General features: G+C 41.7%; 1 protein-coding gene across 5 annotated transcripts in view; it reads left to right on the plus strand.

Moving 5' to 3' along the window:
* gpsm1b (G protein signaling modulator 1b) overlaps positions 1–15,497 on the plus strand; it is a 279,264-nt gene that overhangs the window by 258,486 nt on the left and 5,281 nt on the right. For 4 of the 5 annotated variants that reach the window (XM_072240285.1, XM_072240289.1, XM_072240287.1 and 1 more), the window contains 2 exons: positions 10,880–11,039; positions 15,043–15,260. In XM_072240285.1, the coding sequence (XP_072096386.1) occupies positions 10,880–11,039; positions 15,043–15,260 (378 nt within the window). The remainder of the gene's footprint in view (positions 1–10,879; positions 11,040–15,042; positions 15,261–15,497) is intronic. The other variant, XM_072240286.1, reaches the window with a different exon arrangement.

Below are 15,497 nucleotides of genomic sequence, written 5' to 3' on the forward strand. Positions count from 1 at the left end.
TTACTGGTACCTTGAACTCATTAAATTATTGACAGCTGAGATTGTGTCCAGGTTTGTATTTGTTTAGTAAGTACAGTACTTTTGTTGTGTACCTTAGCATTGTTAGTGCCAGCACTTTGATTAGGCAGTGTACCAGGACACATTCAATGACAGTAAAAAAAAATCTCAACCTCTCAAACAGAATGCAGGAAGTAATAACATCTAGAGCAGCAGTTTGCAACCTGGGGCCCGTGGACTCCTCGGTTAATGGTACCGGGTCCAAGGCATGAAAGAGGTTGCGAACCCTTGATCTAGAGTAAAGGATGCTTTTGTTAACTGTAGAAGTCTGAATCTTGCAAATTGCTCAGAAATATACAAAGTTGAAAACTGAAGAGTCATGGTATTATTTATTAATCCATAGTGGAAATTTTCCACACTGTTAATTTTTGATCGATGCTATAGAAATACTTCTAACTCATGCATTTTTTTTTCTGTAACAGAAACAAAGTTCCTGAGTGGTTATTATCTGCTGCATTAAATTGATACAAATCTCCCTTTTTATGTTGAGAAATGTTGCTTTATTTTTCTGTAGTACTGGAATGGCCTTGGCCAAAAGAGCCAAAAGCAATTACACTCCCCATTACAGCATGCAAGAGCAGGCACATTAGCCATTGTGAAAATTCATGCTTTTGTTCCACAGCTTGTTGGACTCAACCAAATTACATTCTGAACTAATTATGGTAAACAACTGAAGAGTCGAGTGGAGCCTGTAGCCTTCTTAAGAAATTTGGTTTCTTTAATTTGTAGCTTACCCAGTATTAAGAAAAACTGCTGCAGAAATTATTAATATGGAATTGGTCAACAATTATATTGTAAATCCTGTTGGGTTTCAGCAGCATTACTGTCCAGTTCTACGAGAGTACTCTAGAACTTGTCTCTCGGTTCATTTGACGTCCTGCTCCAGGAGTCATTAAGAGTGCTATAAAGTTTAATGGGTAGGAGAGTTTTGCTGTCCATATCGTCTTTCCCAATTGAAAGGATTAGTGAGCATTTGTTTGGATCCATTGAGATAAAGATCCTCACAGACTGTTGTTTGATTCTGGAATTTCATAATATCTTCCGATCATTACATGTCAGACTCCAGGAGAGCAATGTTATTCCTGAGCTAATTTTGTCCTGATGGTATATAGCAAGTTCAGAGAATCCTTGATGGGTTGCTGCTCTTTGAACCAGCTTCATGAACCAGAATCGCTGAGTGTTTTGGTCATGACCCAGTGAAAAGATGACAAGTGCTGTTTGCTGTTGGGTGGGTTTGAGAAAGAGCAGTGTCGCACATGACCTGTACACATTCACCTCACTTCTCTTGCCTGGACCCCATCGACACTGAAACTTCAGCTACCAGAAACTGTATCTCCAAAAGTCAGCAATGTCAGGAGATCAAGGAGAAGAAACACAAGGGAGAAGTATGGAGACCTAATTAATACCTAATGAAAAAGTTGGCCCTACCTACCTGGATTATCCTAATAACCACCCCCCCCCACCAATTTATAATAAATATAATTTAAAAGGGCTCTTCAGTTTGCCACATAGAACTCTTTTAAAATTCACAATTGAATTTGAGCTAATTTTATACCTAATTTGCTCACCTCACTGTTCTCTGCTTTCCAAAATCAGTCACTCATTAAAGATATTTGTTTAATTTATATTTTAATTATAGCCTTGTCAAATAACCTCTAATAGTTCATCATCAAAAGAACCTTTTTTTTGTCATTTGCATCTATCTACTGTTGTATCCAAATTGTATTTCGGGCAGTTGCCATTGAACTTCAAAGTAAATTTATTATCAAAGTACATATATGTCACCGTATGCAACCTTGCAATTCATTTACTTGGGGCATTCATAATAAATACAAAGAAACACAATAGAATCATTGAAAAGCTGCACACAACAAAGATGCACAACCAATGTGCAAATGACAACAAACTGTGCATGTACAGAAAAGGGAAAAAAGACACAAATTAATAATAGTAAATAAATAATAAATATTCAGAACATGAGTTGCAGAGTCCTTGAAAGTGAGTCCATGGGTTGTGGAATCGGTTCAGTGATGGGATGAGTGAAGTTATCCACAAGATCCTGATGGTTGTAGGGTAACAATTGTTCCTAAACCTGGTGGTGTGGGACTTAAAGCTCCTGTACCTCCTTTGTGATGACAGCAGTGAGAATGTATCCATCTTTTATAGCTTTTCTGGTCAAGGGCATTAGTGTTTCCATATCGGGCTCTGATGCAACCAATCAGTATACTCTCGTCAAAGTTTTATGTGATACGCCGAATTTTTGCAAACTTGTAAGAAAGTAGAGGCACTGCCATGCATTTTTCGTAATGGCACTTATATGCTGGATCCAGGACAGACCCTTTGAAGTGATAACACCAAGGAATTCGAAGTTGCTGACCCTCTCCACCTCTGATTCTCCCAATGAGGACTAGCTCATGGACCTCCGGTTTCATCCTCCTGAAGTCAATAATCAGCTCCTTGGTCTTGCTGACATGGAGTGAGAGGTTGTTGTAGTAGCAGCTTTTAGCCAGATTTTCAATCTCCCTCCTATGTGGTGATTCATCACCACCTTTGATTTGGCCAACAAGAGTATTGTCGTCAGAAAACTTAAATATAGCATTGGCGCTATACTTAGCCACACAGTCATAAGTATAAAGTGAGTAGAACAGGGGGCTAAGCACACAGCCTTGTGGTGCACCTGTGATGATGGTTATTGTGGAGATGTTATTGTCAATCCAAACTGACTAGGGTCTGCAAATGAGGAAATAGACGAGGTATTGAGGCCTAAGGCTTGAGCTCATTTAGTTTTGAGGGATGACAGTGTTGAATGCATCTTTGCTGTCCAAATATTCCAGGGTTGAGTGAAGAGCCAATGAAGTGACTTCTGTCGACTTGTTGTGACAGTAGGTAAATTGGAGCAGGTGCCTGTCACTCATCAGGCAGGAGTTGATATGTTTCGTCACCAACCTCTCAAAGCACTTGATCACAGTAATTGAGGCAGGTTACCAAGTTCTTCTTGGATTAGTAGTATAATTGAAGCCTGATTGAAGCAAGTGAGTACCTCAGACTGCAGTCGCAAGAGGTTAAAGATCTCAGTGAATACTCCAGCCAGTTGACCAGCACAGGTCCACTGTACTCAGGCAGGTACCCCATCTGGGGCAGATGCTTTCCTTGGATTCTCCCTCCTGAAGGATGCTCTCACGCCTGCCTCAGAGACTGAAATCACAGGGTCATCGGGGCCCTTGGGATTTTGTGAAGGAGCCTTCATGTTTTGTCGGTCAAGCGAGCAGTAAAGACGTTGAGCTCTTCTGGGAATGAAACTTTGTTGTCGTATATATCACCTGGTTTTACTTCATTGGTAATGACATCACTCAAGCCTTGCCTCAGCTGTCGAGCTTCGTTCTGTGGTTCAGGTTTGGTCCAGGATTGCCACTTCACGTGTGAGGTGGCTTCCAGAGGTCATAACTGTACCTCCTTGAATTTTACTTGGTTAACAGATCGGAAAAGATGTCCAAGTCAATCACTGGACTGCCACTGATCTGGCCTGCAGGAGATTGCGGATCTCTTGGTTCATCCAGTGCTTCTGGTTGGAGAACACGCTCTTCCACAAGTGACTTTTTTAAAAGTCTGTACAACTTTATTCAGATCCTCTGATGATTAAGTACATAACTAGAGACACTCTTCTTCAGGATGGATCATAACCCTTTATTGAAGTGCTCACAGTGCCCCTGCAGGTCAGGATTCTGACCAATGCCGATGGCAAATTGCAGCTCTGAAGATGTTTTTAACTGAACCTTGTTGACTTCAGCATTGCCAGAAAAACTGTTTTGTGATATATCTGTGTGCCCCATGTAGGAGAGGGTTAATGGAGATGCTGAGCCTTACAAAGATGGTTACAGGCTCACTCATACAGAATACAAATAGGCTTTTTAGCCCTCTGCAACTGTGCCGACCATGAAGAGCCTATCTATGCTAATTTCATTCACCATTACATTAAATGTGTACTTGTAAGGGAAGGAGCACATTGGGGAGTCGTTTTAATTGCTAGTTCTGAGAAGCAGTCGGGAATACTGTATTGAAGTAAAGAGCCTCCTGTGTTGCATTATACTCTTTCTGTTTGTTCAGAGGAATTGTGCAAGGCAAGCAAGGCCACCATTTACTACCTGCCCTAATTGCTCTTGAACTGAGGGGCTTGCTGGGTCTTTCAGAAAGTAGTTAGATTCAAGTCTATTAATGTGGGTCTGGAAAAAAGCAGATTGTGCAATGGTGGCAGATTTCTTAATGACGTTCAGTGAACCATCTGGGCCTGTGTGACAGTCTGGTAGCTTTATAGTCAGCAAGCTAGTGCTGGCTTTTTTTTTATTCCAGATTTGCTTAATTAACTGAAATTAAGTTCCCCAGCTGCTGGGAAGGGATTCAGACTTGTGCCTTGAGATCATTATTTGAATCACTGACTACCAGGCTCCTGTTCCCAAATCTGAAATAAGAGGCAACAGGCTGTAAAAGCACTTTAGATAGGTCACTGGATAGAATGACTGATTAATTGTTTGGGTTCCACTAAAGAATTCAACTTTAAAGTAACCCTCAGGATGGAGGAGCAACATCTGGGTAGCCTCCAACCTGATGGCGTGAATATCGATTGCCCCTCCTCTTCTTCTGTTTCCCACACTGGCCTGTAACCTTCTCTCACCTGCCTATCACTTCCCCCTGGGTCCCTTCCTCCTTCCCTTTCTCCTATGTTCCTCTTTCCTCTCCTATCAGATTCCTTCCTCTCCAACCCTTTACCTTTCCTATCCCCCTGGCTTCACCTATCACCTTTTAATGATCCTCCTTCCCCTCTTCCTTCCTTTCCAGTTCTGATGAAGGGTCTCAGGCGGAAACGTTGGTTGTTAATTCTCCTCCATAGGTGCTTGCCTGACCTAAGTTCCTCCAGCATTGTGTGTGTGTGTGTTGCTTTGTCATTTTATTTTCAAACATTGATTAAATCAACTTATGCCTTTGCAATCTTAGTAACTTGAAAATAATTTGTCTGTACCATTGCAAGTTTTGCAGTAAGTACTATACCCTACAGGGAATGCAGGCTTATAGTGTAATTGTTCTGGTCCTATTGTAACATCATCAATATTATGCTGTTTTGAGTCAAAGTGTTCTCTCAAAGGTGGAATTTTTGTCAGCATCAATAATAGAAAGTTTGTTTTGTCTTATCAAGAAGTTCAGAGTTTTCTTAACGTTGAGATTAAAATAGTTCCTCTTGTGGTTGTACCATGTGAAAGCCTGGTTAAGACGATTTCCAAGTAGGATTTTATCTGCTTTTCTTCCATGTGCATGCTGTGGTGATCAGTGTTTAGCTGAGTGCGGTGACCTGTAGCAGGGTTTGCCAAGTAGCTGCCCAATTTATTCGGCTTTTTCCATGGGATTCAAAATATAAAATGGATCTGTTACACTATAAATGATAACCAATTAAAAATGTGAAATTTAAATGCTTTGAGATCACACATGAAAATGGAAAAGAAACATGTTTTAAAACTACTTCCAACTAATTTCATATGAATTTGAAGAAACTTGAGGAAAAACCTTTGTACACACTGACTCTTCGAGGAGGGTGGTTGTTGGAGCCAGGTGCATTTGTGATGTCCAAAAGTAAAGTACCTAGAAAGAGAAAATACTTGCAGGACAATAGGATAGGGGTAGGGGTAGAAAAGCATGTTTGTTCTTGTATAGAGTTGGCACAAAGTCAGTGGATCGAATGCTCACAACCTGTGTTGTAACTTCTCTATGATTCTATTCTTGTTGACCCTCACCAACTCTGAGGAGTTACATTTTAGTTCAATCTGTTCATTATTAACCATGAATACCATGAACCTGGTCCTCTCTGGAATCTCACATTTGAATACTGCAGATTTCACACAGCTCAACATCCTGTCCCAACTCACTTGCAGCTAAACCCCTCAAACTGGAAAGTGTCCAAAAAAAAAATTGTAAAATGATCTTGTAGTCTCGTCTTGGATTTCTCAGTTGTCGTATATCTGTAATTTGTTGGGTAATTTTTTAATTTCTTTGTGTGGAAAAGAAACGTGTTGTTAACTGCTTTCATCCGAATAGAAAATCATTTTAGTTGAACTGGAAGTGGCGTAAGGAAATACTTATGTACACACTGACTCCAAAGGGAAGAAAGTTAGTGGGAGCTTTGTTTATCTTTACTCTCAACTAGTCTGGTATAATTTTCAAATTATATCCTTAGAAACAGGCTTCCATTTCAAAGTTGTATTTGATGTATAATTTGACAATAAGATCCTCAATGCTTTAGGCAGAGTCATTAATATGTTCAGGCTTCAAGCTTAATTACCATTCAACCATACGTGTGTATAGCCAAACAAAGCAGCGTTCCTCTGGGACCAGCGTGCAAAAGACATTACCAACAGCACACTGCACATTGCGCATAGCACAAATAATGCATACAGTTTTCAGGGAAAAAACAATCACAAAGACACAAAAAAAGAATACAGCCCAAGTTCCTGAGTTGTTTTGGTCCGCTTTTTCTTCCACCAAGTGAATGCTGGAGGACAGTACCAAGCAAACACAGGAAGTGTTCTGCTTTAATAGATTTGGATATTATGCAAGCTGCCATAAACTTATAATCAATTGTGTGTTACTATAGAGTAAATTGGGACTGTTATACAAAAGGTGTGCATTTCTATAATGCCTTTTACAACTTTGGGATATCCCAAAGCACATTAGAAGTACTTTCGAAGTGTGGTCACTGTTGCAATATATGAAATGTAACATGCAAGTAATTTACCTGTAATTTACATCCAGTGTAATGAAGTGCTTTGAGAGGTTGGTTATGGGACACGTCAACTCCTGCCTGAGGAGCGACTTGGATCTGCTGCAATTTGCCTACAGTCACAATAGGGTAACAGCAGATGCCATTTCATTGGCTCTTCACTCAACCCTGGAACATCTGGACAGTGAAGATGTAAACATCAGGATACTCTTCATTGACTACAGCTTGGCATTCAATACTAACATCCCCTCAAAACTAATCAATAAGCTCCAAGATCTAGGCCTCAATAACTCCCTATGCAACTGGATCTTTGATTTCCTCATTTGCAGACCCCAGTCTGTTTGGATTGGTAACAGCACCTCCCCACAATCACCATAAAGGAGGGAGGAGAAGATCGCGGCGCAACGCAGTGCGCGCGGCCATTCAGAATGAATATCGATAATGTGTAACTAGGGGGCCGTGCACAGTCCGGATTTGATGGAGATAGCCGTGAGAAGCACCGAGGAGCATCTGGAGTAACTTCTGAAATGCCTGCTTCGCTGCCGCTGCTACTGTGCGATTGAGTGTCTCCGGAGACGAAGGCCCCAAATCCTCAGCTTTGCGTATCGCCTGTTGCCGGGGCCGGGGTCGAAGCGCTCGGTAGAGATGGTGCTCGGTGTCGAAGGGGTGGTCGGAGGCTCGGAGTTTTCGGACAGACTCAGAGTTGGACTGTGGTCAGATGCTTCCAGTATGCTGCATCGGCAAGTTGGCAGTGCTGGAGGTTTACTGTCTGCATGAGATGATGGGACTTTTGAGAGACTTTGAGACTTTTTACTGTGCCATAGTCTGTTCTTATCAAATTATGGTATTGCTTTGCACTGTTGTATCTATATGTTATAATTATGTGGTATTTGTTAGTTTTTAAGTCGGTTTGTCATATGTTTTCGTGATATCGTTCTGGAAAAACATTTTATCATTTCTTAATCATGCATTACTAAATGACAATAAAAGGGGACTGCGTGTCCTCATAATCATCATCATCATCGTCATTAGCACAGGTGCACCACAAGGCTGTGCACTTAGGCTGTGCTGTTCGTGCTATTTACTAATGACTGTGAGGCTAAGCACAGCTTCAAGCCATATTTAAGTTTGCTGACAACACCACTATCCTTGGCTGAATCAAAAGTGGTGATGGATCAGCACATAGGAGGGAGATTGAAAATCTGTCTGTGTGCTGCCACAACAACAGCCCTTCACTCAGTGTCAGCAAGACCAAGGAGCTGATTATTGACTATAGGAGGAGGAAACCGGAGGTCCATGAGCCAGTCCTCATCGGGGATAAAAGGTGGAGAGGATCAGGAACTTTAAGTTTCTTGGTGTTATCATTTCAGCGGATCTGTCCTGGGTTCAGCACATAAGAGCCATTACAAAGAAAGCATGGCATACCTCTACATTTTTAGAAGTTTGTAAAGATTCTGCATGTCATCTAAACTTTGACAAACTTCCTATAGATGTGCGGTGGAGAGTATATTGGCTGGTTGCGTCATGGCCCGGTATGGGAACACCAATGCCCTTGAATGGAAAAGCCCACAAAAAGTAGTGGATATGACCCAGTCCATCAGGGTTGGAGCCCTCATCACCATTGAGCACATCTACAAGGAGTGCCTTTGCAGGAAAGGAGCATCCATCGTCAAGGACTCCTACCACCCAGGCAATGCTCTCCTCTTGCTGCTGTCATCATGAAGGAGGTACAGGAGCCTCAGGACCCATCTCAGCAGGTTCAGGAACAGTTATTACCCCTTAGCCATCAGGCTCTTGAACCAGAGAGGATAACTTCACTCAAATTCAATTACCCCATCACTGAACTGTCCCCACAGCCCATAGACTCATTTTCAAGGACGCTTCAGTTCATGTACTTCATACTTATTCCTTATTTATTTATTTTTTTAAATTTATTTTTGTATTTGCCTAGTTTGTCTTCTGCACGTTGGGTCTTTGTCGTGTGTGATTTTTCATTGATTCTATTGTGTATCTTCCTATTTGCTGTGAATGCCCACAAGAAAGTGAACCTCAGGGTTATATATGGTGATATATATGTTCTTTGATAATAAATTTACTTTGAACATATTATATATATATATATATATATATATGTGTGTACTTTATTGTCAAATTACATGTGGGGCTCCCAAAAACAATAGCGAAATAATGTGCCACACTGGTGTAGGTTAAGAGATAACCATGAACCAACTTTGTCAGAATGCTGAGCTTAGTTATTGAAAAGCCAAACTTGAGGTAAAGCTCACTTTTCCAGAGAAGTGGGGAAATGTAAATCAATACGTTCCACTTATGAGTACCTTTTCGATCAATAGCTCGGATGAATTAGTGACTTCCTTCCACATCCATTCAATGGGATTAATGTTAGTTTCTGCTCCACCTTGTCCGTTCTATACATTGTATGTTGCTGCCAGTGACTTGTGCAGATCGGAAAACAAGTATCTTTCAACTAAGAATGCTTTGACCACTCTCAGTTTATAATAGAAATGTTGACTCTAAATTGATATATACCAGTGACTGTAATTTGCACTTGGCTGTCTAAAACTTTTACTTTATCATTGTCATACAGTAAAATACATTATGTTACCAACTCTGTCAGGCACTAACTTTGGAGAGAAAAGCAAGTAGCTGCCTCAATGTAAATGTCTTCATCTCAGTAGACAGCTACATTGGATCTTTCATCTATTTACACCCTTCATATATCCTCCGATTAGCTCTGTGGATGCTGAGGTCAACACATCAAGTTGGCTCCCTTTCATCATAACAGTTTGTATTGTTAAACTCTTCTTGGGCTTCCAACCGGTCCGGGTATCAATTGTAACCGGCATTTCAATGACAAACTGCCATCTTCTTCATTCATCCTGATGAAGATGGCAGAGTTTGTCACAAAGACATCAGCTACAATTGATACGTGTGTAGCCCCCGGTAAGCTTCAGGCCCGCTCAGCTCGCTTTAGTCTAGGGGGAGCAGCCTTCGGCCCCGCCAAACTGGGTAATCAGTTTGTGTAGATGCTGTGTGATGTACCGCACCATGCCAAATAACAGACAGTACACCATATGCAATTAAATGATTACACTTTATCATTCTTACTGGAACTATGTAATTAATAGAGATACAATATAAAAGGAAAAAGTAAAAGACGCCAATCTTATCAGAGTTCAACCACTTCATGCACAACCGTTGGAGCTCAATTAATGGGGTCCTCTTTCCACCATATGATCTCCTCCGACCCCCTCGACTCGCCGCCTGGGACCAACCACGGTGCTCGACCAGAGCGCGTCCAGCACGTCCTTCCTCTTCAGTTCTCCTCCCGAAAACCCTGGGGCTCGGCCTGCCGCTTGGGGTCCATCCCATCGCCCAGCTTACAGCATCGCGTCTCCTCTCTCTGTCCCCATCTGCCTTCTGCCCCAAAGCCCACAAAAACAATAGCTTACAGACACACAAGAAAGAATAACATCTATCCCAGTTGATTAGCAAATGAGTACAATTCTCTTATCAGTAATTATAACCCAAACAAGCTGCAAGAGAGAAGCACTTTCTCTGCAGTTAACATAACAAAGAAGCCATCTTTATTTTTAACATAACAAAGAAGCCATTTTATTAGCCTTTGCAGTAACATAAAAGAAGAAACCCCTTACACGTGTACGCAGCTGGAAGCCCAAGAAGAGTTTCTTTGTCATATACACCAGGAAAGCTCTAGATCCTTTTTCAGTTCGTATCTTTCACCGTACCACGACAAGATTTGAATAACTGAACCGTTCGTGTCAGAACAGTCATTTTGTCTACGTGCATGTGCATACAAAGCTGAGTTAGGGAATATTTAATATGCTCATTTTTCTCCCCCCTCGCTGCACATTAGTGGATTTGTATGAATAGTGTATAAATAAATCAGTTCAAGTTTAATTAGTTAAAACAGCAACTGAAAGGGATATGTTAACATTGATAGATTAGCATTATGTTGCCTGAAATATTAAATCAATGTTAAGTTCACAACATTCTTTTATTGTCACCTGAATCGTGTAGAGGGTAAACCGGGATCCTTCAGATGAAGAATGTTTCTTCGATTTACTAAGTCGCTTCCAAAGTAATCGTATGGATGACCAGCGATGTACGTTTGAAGAGCAACAGAATGGCATGACAGGGAGTGTGTCAACCCCAGTGTCTCCTCTGCAGGATAGAATATGTGAGTACAAGATGGTTCGTTCAACAAATGGCATTCTATATGCTGTACCGCTTTGTTGAGTTTCTTTGCTCTGTCTGCCACAATAGGAGGGATTTCCCAGTGGACACCCATTTTAATTCTACTTGTCACTCCCATTCCAACATGTCAGTCCGTGACTAGTTAATTAGATGCACAGTGGAGCGCATCCTTGACTGCCTCAAGGAGGCCACTCTCGGATTAGAGCACCATACCATCTGGTTTGGCTCCAATCTGATGGTATGAACGTCAATTTTTCTAACTTCTGGAAATTTTGTCACTCCCCCTTTCTTTCTTTCTTTCTTTTTTCCTTTCCCCATTCTCGCTCCAATCTTACCCCTTCTCTTCACCTGCCTTTCAGAACCCCTCCTTCCCTTAACCCCATAATCCACTCTTTTCTCCTATCAGATTTCTTCTTCTTCAGTCCTTTGCCTCCCAGCTTCTTACTTCATCCCTTCTACCCCACCCATCTACCTTCTCCCTCGCCTGGCTTTACCCATCACTTGCCAGCTTGTACTTGCAAGGACTGATGAGAGGATCTTTAGGATCTCTCCTCCATCCATCTGAGTTCTTTATCAGGAGAACTACATATGTAGGGCCCTGAGCGTTATCAATGATCCCTCCCATCCATTCAACAATCTCTCTGACCCCCTCCCATCAGACAGGAGGTACAGTAGCATTAGGACAAGGACTGTCAGGATGGAAGTGGAGCTTCTGCCCCCAGACCATGAGACGACTGAACTCCCTGTTACCACCCAGGTCTGATCACGTATGAAGCGCCAGTAGCATTATGCTGTTTAGTTTTTGACTTGTGGCAGAAATATACTATATTATGTGTTAATTTATCTGTAGTAATATTATCTTAGTGTGTGTGAGTTATATGTTATACATACTGTGTTGTGCACCTTGGTCCAGAGGAATGCTGTTTCATTTGGTGGTGTATATGTATACGACTGAATGACAATAAACTTGGACTTCTTCCCCTCCCCCACCCTTTCAGTCCTGATGAAGGATCTCAGCACTAAATGTTGACTGTTCATTCCTCTCCATAGATGCTGCCTGACCTGCTGAGTTTCTCCAGCGTTTTGTATAACTGATTTGTATTTGCACATCTCCATCTGTTGAACAGGAGTGGTGGAGTCGATTTTGTCTGGATCCTTCTGGTGCAACTTTGTAACCGGCCACTGCACAGTCCTAATTAAACGAGGTCACTTTCAGAGGAAAAGTTGACCGAGGTTGATTTGAGGAATAGTTGAATCATATCTGCCAGGAATGTGTTTTTATTTAAACTGACCAAGACTGTTGAAGCCCCAGTGTCAAAACCCGAGTCTGGACATAGTTATTGGGCAATTTGTTCAGCACAGCTCATGCAAGAAATGAATGCGGGCATAGTAGAAGTGCAGGAGTATCTTTTATATCTAGCTCTAGCAGGACACTCTTCGGCGGTACTGTGCAGGGAACACGGTCAGCATGTTCCCTGCCCAGTACCTTTGAAGAGTGCTGTGCAGCATCTTGTCTAACTGTGTGGCAAGCTCTTGGCTGCGTTTCCAGTACTGTCATACAGCAACTTCACTAGCAGAGACCAGAACTTAGAATGCTGATCCATGCAGGGAATGGCAATGTGAACACAGTTAGCAGGTGAATATGGAATTTGTCAATAATGCTCCACCATTTTAACCATTGTATAGACAAAATACCAATGGGAAGTGGTTACTTCTCAGTCATCATGGGCTGCTTGGTAAATATTTGAAATGCTAAGCACAATGCAGATCTCCATTTTATAGAGAGGAAAGGGAGACACTAAGAGAAACGTAGAACATATTCTCAAGGGTGATATTCCCTGGTTGATCAGATCTTCCAATAAAGACTGGGGGTTTAGAGAAGTGAAGGCTGGGAGCTGACCTTAAAGGCTTCTTTAAAATTCTGAGGAGGATTGTTTGGCTCAAAGTAGAGATAATGTTCCCACTTGTGTAGAGTCCAGAACTGGGAATAAGAAATGTGTGACTTGCCATTTGGCCCCTTAAGGAACTCGACAGATATTTTTCAACCAGGCATAATTAGAATTGCAAAGCTGGATAAGGATACGAGGGGAAGAAGTTAAATACTGTGAATGGTAGAATTTTGAAATAAACTGGAAAGGCAACATCTCTAGACAGAGAAGCCGATACAAGATATCAGGAGATGGACTTTTGTTGTTTTACAGTTAATGGCAGAGAAAGAAGTAGAAACATAAAGTGGTGAAAGGGAAAGTATTCACAGCACAAGTGGTTTGGGATGAAAGGCCTATTTCTGGGGTGTAAATTTTGAATAGGTTTTCTCAGCTCTGCTTTAAATAAGGACAAATCAAGTAATTTACAAATGGTAACTCTTCATGTGCCATCTCCCTCTTTAATAGCTCCTTCACCCTGAGCCAGGTTCATCAGGAACTCCCAATACTTTTAGTCTGGTCAACTCTGAAACTAAATATTAGTCCAATACACCAACAAATGAAAGTCAAATTTTAGCCGTGTCTTACAAAGTTAAAGCTCCACATAAACTTAATGGATAATTTCCATGATATACAAGTACTGCTTAACAAGGGACTAATTTTGCTCTATTCAGAGAGTGTGTTTAGGTTGATAGAGGACTTCTGCTTATATGTTTAATTCTTAGAGGTGGTGCGCACATCTCCCAGTGGCCTGTTACAGCAGATTCTGCTCAGAGGCATCGGTGTACATTTCTTTGCCCACTCCTTCTGCGCCCATTACTGAAAGGAACAAAACTACCAACGTTTGCAGATGGCAAGGAGGAATTAACTAATGGTGTTTATGGTTAAAGTTCAGGCTTTTGAGAAGATTTATAGGAGAGATGGCAGACAGCATTGTGGTTAAATCATAAACACAAGATTCTGGAGCTGCTGGAAATTCAGAACAGCGCACAAAATGCTGAAGGAACTCAGCTCAGGCAGCATCAATGAAAAGGAATAAACATTCAATGTTTCTGATGAAGGGTTTCGCCCAAAATATCAACTGTTTAATCTGTGATACTATAGTTGAGTTCTTGGAAAGGTCCAGAGACCTAAATTCAAATCCCGCCAGGGCCGCAGAATAATTCTGAATTCAAGGTAATTAGATAAATATCGAATTTTAAAAAAAGGTAAGCTGGACTCAGTGAGCAAAAGACAGCTGGTTCAAAGACGTCTCTCATGGAAGGAATTCTTTTGTTCTTACCTGATGTGATGTATATGTGACCTTAGACCAGGGGTTCCCAATGTGGAGTCCACAGAACCCTTGTTTAATGGTGTTAGTCCATCGCATTAAAAAGGTTGGGAACCCCTGCCCTAGACCCACCAGAATGGTTGACTCTTAACTGCCCCCTTAGTTCAGGGTAAATAGGGATGGTCACTGAACAAGTGCACAAGCCTTGAATGAATAAACTTAAAAAAATAAATAAAATTTGGCCCAGCTACATGGTTGGTTCTTGGTCACGATTGATAAACCTCTGGATATTAAAGGGTACAGGTTTAATGCAGGAAGATGGCACAGAGGGAGAAGGTCAGCCTTGATCTTGCCTCATGTTGGAGTAGGTATGCGGACCCGAATAGAAGTCTACCTCTTCTAGTTCTTAGGTAAGATTACCACAGAAGAAAGAAATAAAAGCCAGTACTTATATATTATTGACTATAGGAGGAGGAAGCAGAACAGGGTAAAGCAAACCACTTTACAGCCAATTACGCACTTCAGAAGTGTAGTTATGTTGCAGTGTGTGTAATGTTGTAGCTAATTTCGGTATTGCAAGTTGCCACGAGTAGTCATGGAAATGACATAAATAAAATGTCGATTGTTTATTCCCTCCGTAGATGCTGCCTGACTTGCTGAGTTCACCCAGCATTTGGTGTGTGTTGCGTAGGATCTCTTGTGTTTAAGATACTCTGCTGTTGTTTTTCACCCTGCTAATGGTTTTTCATTTGCTTCGCTTGTTTTCCACCCCTCACCGCTTTCTTTTACAGTTCAAGCATCCCCGCAGACAGAGGAGTTCTTTGACTTGATAGCGAGCTCTCAGAGTCGAAGGTTGGATGATCAGCGAGCCAATGTGGGCAGCCTGCCCGGACTAAGGATCACGCACAACAACAGCCAGGTGGTGATGGGGCATCTGCGGCCAGAAGGAGACTCTCAGGAGCCCGGAGATGAGTTCTTCAACATGTTAATGAAATGCCAGGTGGGAACGGTGAGGGGTTTGACTCACTTCAGCATTGAGAAAAATCCCAGGTTTTATAAGCAATGTTTCACCTGTACAATTAGCTTCAAATTGAAGCCAGTGAGATTGCAGAGGAACAGACAGTGTGAATAGAAGATTGGCTGATGGCCAAAAAAAAAGTTGTCCAGCACATAACTCTCCACAACTTCCGCTATCTTCAACCAGATCCTACCAGTAAACATACCCTGCTTCCCCCCACTCTCTGCT

This window comes from Mobula birostris, chromosome 22 (assembly GCF_030028105.1).
Source record: "Mobula birostris isolate sMobBir1 chromosome 22, sMobBir1.hap1, whole genome shotgun sequence".
Lineage (NCBI taxonomy): Eukaryota > Metazoa > Chordata > Chondrichthyes > Myliobatiformes > Myliobatidae > Mobula > Mobula birostris.